General features: G+C 29.2%; 1 protein-coding gene across 1 annotated transcript; it reads right to left on the reverse strand.

Moving 5' to 3' along the window:
• Window positions 1–746: 746 nt before the first annotated feature.
• Window positions 747–1,618, reverse strand: LOC133829926 (auxin-responsive protein SAUR71). The gene has a single exon (XM_062259767.1). It carries the CDS (start codon window positions 1,506–1,508, stop codon window positions 1,068–1,070), a length of 441 nt encoding a protein of 146 aa, XP_062115751.1. The 5' UTR covers window positions 1,509–1,618; the 3' UTR covers window positions 747–1,067.
• Window positions 1,619–6,760: the final 5,142 nt, after the last annotated feature.

A 6,760-nucleotide genomic window follows, 5' to 3' on the forward strand; every position in this document is an offset into this window, starting at 1 on the left:
TTAATTAATAAAAAAAATTTCAACCCAGTTCTTTAATTTAAGTTCATAAAAAGAGTAAAATAAAAACACCCCCGTTTGGCTATATGATGGCTAATTTATCTTTACCATTATTAATTTTCTATTTATTTAATTAATAAATAAATACTTAAATAAAATATTAGAAGAACTTCTTTGGAGCTTTCAACAACCACCGTCACAATAAGGCATATTCCTATCATTATCCCACGTAGTCCGTACAAGCCATCAAAAATTTAAAAATAAACAATTTTACCCCGTAATTTGCGAAATTACCAAACTGCCCTTGTCCCAGATCCGTAATCACTCGATTGGAGTTCCACCGCGAATGACGGAAATTACAATTCTGACCTGTCGAAAAGCCCTTTCTGATGTCAGGATAGGGCCTCTTTCCCGGCTCAGATCCGTTGCGGACGTAACGACGACCCAGACCCAGACCCATTTTGGTAAATTTACGACATTCGAGATCGGCGGTTAGCGGTGACTCAGAAACGGAAGGAAAATTTTGCTGTTGTTTGGTTGTCGAGAAAATTACCAAAAAAGAAAAACACAAAACTCCGCCTACCCCACCCCCGAAAATTTTGGATGTAAGAACTCCGACAAGAGAGAAACCAAACTCATTTTCTCGCTTTTTTTTTTTTTCTGACCAAAGAAAAAATAAATTCTCAATTGCCTGGAATCGCAAATTAATTTTCTGAATTTCCATACAGGAAAAAAAAAGAGAGAAAAAATTGGACACAAGTAAATTTTTCATTTTAACACTACGACTACATATCTTTTTTAAGTAACAGAGAGCACTAATAGAAGCAGAGAGTAGTATCTTTCTCTTTACACTGAAACAAAAAAGAAAAAATGGTAGATAAAAAAACAAAGACCTAAAATTCTTTGTGTTCGTCGTCGTGAAACTGCGTCGTTTCGATGGAGAAGAAGTATATTTACAGAAAGGGCAAAACCATTTCTCCTAATTTACGAAATCTACCAAGATCTCACTCTTCTCTTCAAAAATAGAAGAAGAAGGAAAAAAAAAGAGACAGAGAGAGAGAGAGTTCTGATCAGGCATGGATGAAATCTTCGGAGGAATATTGAGAGTCGATAAGGTCACGGAGGTCACGTGACTGAATATGACCGAGTCGGAGAGCCTCAAGGACTCGTTCGAAGACGAGCACGTGACAGGGGATCCGGAGAACACCTTTCTGCTCGTAGCCGTACTCCTGAGCCGATTTGTCGAGAAGCTCAACGAAAACCGGGTGGTTCAGGAGCTCTGCGCTGACCACAAACCGCTCCATCTCATCGCCGACGTAAACCGGAACGTGACCTTCGGGAACGACGGCCGGTGCCGGAGTGGAAGAGGACCGGCGACGGAGCTTAACTCTGAGAGACTCGGTTCTGAGCGGACGACGAGTGGCGGAGGCGGCTGCCGAGCCGTCGGAGCGGAGTAGACAGTATTGTGAGGAGTCGGCGACTCGTGACAGCCGTCTGATCAAGTGCTTCATGACTGACGAGAATAGATCAGATGGTTGAGCTTGAGCTAGAGAGAGAAAGGAGAGTGAGTTTTTTAGAGAGAGAGATATGAAAGGAATGAATGAATGGGTTTGGGAATTGAGGAAAGGAGAAAGAGGTATATAAAGGGGTAAGAAAGGGAATAAGAGGGAGTGTGCAATGTAATGTAATGTAAGACATGGAAAGGTGATGATGAGAGAAAGGTTGGGAGGTACAGGTAGGCGTACTTGGCAGGTACAATTAGTGACTTTTAGTTTTTTTTTAAATTAAAAATTAATTAATAATGTATTCTCTTTTTTATTAAACAAAAAAATAATTTATTATTTCGAGTGATTTTGGCATTTATTGCGTCTAAAACTTGGGACTTTATCACGGGCAGGTAAAACAGGATGTTTGGCATTCTTCTTCTTCTTCTTTTTATTATTATTATTATTTTTTGTTTGGATTTTACCTTTTTTTTTTAATTCACATGATAAAGATTCAGTTTTGTTTGTTCTAGATACATAACCACAAGTTTGTTTTAATTAATAAATTTAATACCTAATTTAATGATTGTTTAAGATCTAATTTATTTTTAGAAATACAATGTTCATACATCTATTTCAGTTTTTTTTGTTTTACAAAATCTACTCGATTTAACTTTATGTTTAATGTTTTTTTCCCCAAAAATAAAAAAGAAGAAGAAATAATTATATCGTGATCACTGTTTTACTCTTATTCTAGCGTATTTATTAAAACTTTTAAAACAGATATGAAATATTGATTTATTTTATTATCATACAATTGTGTTTATATATATAAATAGTTTTTTTTTTCCTTAATTTTCAAGTTTCAAAAATTCAGTGTAGAAGAAATTGTCATTGACGTTGGGGTCAGCATATTCCAAAACGACTTGACAAGCTCCAATCGTTTACTTGGAACAAAGGGTGCTTAGCTTAGTAATAATCTTCCAGTAAGGGACATGTTTTAGCATTTAATTCGTGGATTTGATTGAAATGTTTGACTATTCTTGATCAGCTTATTAACCAGTCAAACCAAAACTTAACCATTTAATTAATACGGTAGAAAAATATTTACCTAATCTTTCTTTTTTACATTGTATTTTGTAATAATATAAACTCAACCATTTTATTAGAAGAGTTTAAGTTATATAATAAATATATTTATTTCCTAATTATGCGTGTTGATGTCACTATGCAACAAGTCACAACCCTCACACTCATCACAAAATAATGTAAATTATTTCCTCTCTATTAATAATTTATAAATGTATTTGACTTCAAATTGAAATTTAATATACTCATAAGAAAATAATGATAACAATTCAAAATCTTATGTATATTAAATTTTTTGGATTTTGATCTAATCAAATTCACAACAAAATAATATTAATTCCACTATTAATAATTATATTTATGTTTACATTAGAACCTTCTAATAGTAGCCAATGCGTGGCACCTTTCCAAAAAATATATATATTTTGAGGAAGACCAAGTTATGGATGAGATCATTTTTTTTTCTATATAATCATGCTCGAAAGACTTAACCATTGTCATTAGACATAAAATTTCTTAGTCAAAAATAAAATTACGGCCTTAATTAATTAATCTGAAAATCACACACGTTTTCACTTGGTCAAAAAAAAATTTACATCCTTTATTAATCTGAAAACCATGTTATTCACTTCTATAATTCTTCAGGTAATCTTATAAGTCTATACAAATATAATTGTCCATAATACTTTAGTTTCATTTTTTTAAATACAAAAAAATATATTATATTTGCACCCCAAAATTTAATTAAGGCACCCTATTTTTATTTAAAATTAATATATAATATATTTTTTTCAATTTATGCTCACATTTAAAAATAAAAAATTTGATATTTTAAAAAAATACATATAAATAATATATATTTTAAATATTTATATAAAATAAAAATTAAAACAAAAAATAGAAAAACTTGAAAAATTATACATTATTTAAAAAAAAACTATGAAAATAAAATAATTAAAAGTGACGAAAAAGAAATTAAAGAATGCCAAAAAAATATTAAGAAAAATTGTTAAAAGTAATTTTAAAAATTAATTTTTTTAATTGATAGTATCTTTATATATTTTTACCTACAAAAAAATTGTAATCGAATCCAGTCAAACACTAAATATTGTCCTAATAAGTTATTATTATTATTATTATTATTATTTTTGACAAATAACTCTTTTGTACTATTTATCTTTCGGCTAAAGAATAATTTCTCGTTTTCAACATTTTTTCGAATTTTTTTTTTGTATTATATTGTAATACGGTAAGCTTTTCCAAACACGGTCTAGACAAACAGACCCTACGAAATAAAAAAAGAAATAATCGTTTAATTTTTTTATTAAAAGAGATAATAACAAACTCGTAATATTATAAATTAAAAAGAAAGAAAAAAAAACCGAAAACAAATTTGGCAGAAAGTGCGAAAAACGTTTCATGCTTTTAAAGGCAGCGCAATTGGAGGTCCGGACAGGTCACCTTTTTCCGTAGTCCGTTGTACTACAGTACCCCCTCAACTTTAACTCCCTTTTGTCCTCTTTCCACGTGTCACTTTTTACCTCGTCTCACGCGCCTGTTCTAATCCCCCTCATCGTACTGTCCACGCGTGTCTCTCACTCGCTGATCTTTGAAACTAGTTTTAGTGTAGATAGAAGCTACTAACTAGGCCCATAGGAGATGAATTTTCATTGTGCTCCTCCTTTTTCTTTAAAAAAAATATATATTTTTGATAAGTCGGCCATGTTATCCGATTGTTTTTTTTTTTTAATTTTTAATTTTATGTATAATTTAAAGATATATATTGAACAGTTATATTAATTACTGAAGTTATAAATACATAAAATTAAATTCAAAGTACGTAACATTTGTCTCGATCCAAAGGACAAAAATTCAACAAATATGCATATATTATATGCGAGTAATATATAAAAATATATCTTTTGTTCTGTTAGTCGTGAGGATGCATTGAATTTAACATGTGAGATTTTATGGGGTATAAAAAGTTAAATGTATTTTTGGGAAAATTCAAAGTTTGTTCTCTTAATATATATAGATGAACTGGTCGAATATTGACAAATAATGATCTATCGAGACTCTATTTCGAGATATCTAACAACTTAGAACTTGAGTGAAAAATGGTTTCTTATTTTTCATTACATATATATAAGAAGCTGAAATCTAATAGAAAACCAAAACAGAATAACAAATTATGCAACTAACTAACCACAGCTAACAAACTAATAGAAGTTGAAGCATGGTCTCTAACACTATAAGGATCGATTCTTACCGTTCACATTAATGTTGAAATTATTAACTCTCATATCGGTTTATTTTTTTTTTTTAGGTTGGAGTAACTCTTAGTCTTTGGTGTATTCCTTAAATAACCATTGAATAAGCATGATATAAGTCCATTTACATGTGATTCCTAAAAAAATACTATAAAATTGTGCTCGACTAAGGGTGAGAGGACACCACCAATCTTTTTTTTTCTTCTTAAAAATATATGTAATAGTAGAAAATAAAGTAATGTAGTTTAAAGAAGCTAGGCGTTAAGTAACGAATATCGAAATATTATCCATGTGTGAGTTACGTAATAAAGTAAGTAACAACAGTTATATATATATAAATATAAATATAAACACATATTTATAGGTGAGTCTAGGTAGTGTCCATCTTATATAGGTACAACTTTATACATAAAGCAATATAATGTTATACACGCACATCATAATAGGGACAAAATATCCAAAATTTAGGGAAATATATTTGAATGTCTATCGTCACACTCATATAAATATATATTATTTATTTTGGAGTAATTAAAAAGGTAGTGGAATGTTTTTTTTATTAACAGTTAGAAATGAGATTAAGAGTCACGTATATTTGACAAGATATCACACGAAAAAGAAGTTGAATTATTTTGTTGGATTATAAATTGAGCTGGATTCATTTCATGAACTTTATCTTATATATATATATATATGTATATAGGAAAACGTGCTTAATTCAATACCTTTTTCCCAAAAGAATTTAGTTTGATTTTAAAGATCTCTTTACACAAGATCGACCGACTTGATTACATATATTGCAAATGCTTGAATTAATAATTGAATTAACGAACTTTGTATTTATCTCTAGAGTTTGTTAGGCGTTAGTAGTTTCTTTTTTCTCTTGATATTAATTAAAGGTAATAAATGCTACTTATTAAGTGAATATTAAATGACTTTTTAATTACGTAGGCTGACAATTAGTTAAGTCGAAAGTACGTGACCACGTACTCATATATTATTACGTTGTAATTTTTATTTTCGGATATAAATATATATATATATATATTGAGAGAAATATTCGGATATATTTGGAACATATATAAAACTAGGATAATTAATGTAGCTATATATAGGGTAAGTACGTATACGAACATATGTATATATATGGTATATAGATATAGGGGTTGGTCATGTTATTAATTATGATTAGGATATAAAATTATATGAATCTAAAAGATAACTATATAAATTAGATTCATGAATATTAACATTAATTTTTCGATCATCAGGTGCATTGTTTGGAGTGAAAACTAATTAACTTCGATTTATGTTGTGTAAAAGGATGATTAATTACGTATATAGTAAAATTACTCGAACTGAAAATTAAAACTTTAGCAATAAGCTCATTTCATTTCCACTTAAATAATTAACATTAAATTTTATGAATATATACATTTTTTTTTGTGGAGATGAATATATACATATTTGTATATATAGACAAGATTTTTTTTGAGGTAGCCGTTCCACTACTAAAATGAAAATGGTAAGTAAGCAAAGAAAATATGTGGTTGAAAGAAGGCATCTCTTATAGGATCGATGGACCACGACTATTGACTAGCCATATGGCAATAAAGTTATATATATTTATAGACCACATGTATATGTACTACCAACTAAGCCGGCGTGAAGATATTTTCTCTATAATATATAGGGTTTTTATATATTTTTGGATTTAATATTTTGTTTCTTTATCTATTTTTATCTTGTGTTTTAACTTAATTGTTGTATTTTGTGCTTTGTAAAATTATTCAAATAGAACATAAATCTGGAGATTTTGATAAACGAAAAATTTAATATAACAACACAATCGTTAAACAAAATTGTTGTGATTTTATTCTGAGTTGTTAATTAATAAATTATTTGTGATTTCTACTTCAA

Source organism: Humulus lupulus, chromosome 4 (genome assembly GCF_963169125.1).
Source record: "Humulus lupulus chromosome 4, drHumLupu1.1, whole genome shotgun sequence".
Classification (NCBI taxonomy): domain Eukaryota; kingdom Viridiplantae; phylum Streptophyta; class Magnoliopsida; order Rosales; family Cannabaceae; genus Humulus; species Humulus lupulus.

What these genes read in the sequence shown, in the direction of transcription:
- LOC133829926 (XM_062259767.1), bottom strand. Translation starts at nt 1,508, where the DNA reads ATGAAGCACTTGATCAGACGGCTGTCACGAGTCGCCGACTCCTCACAA.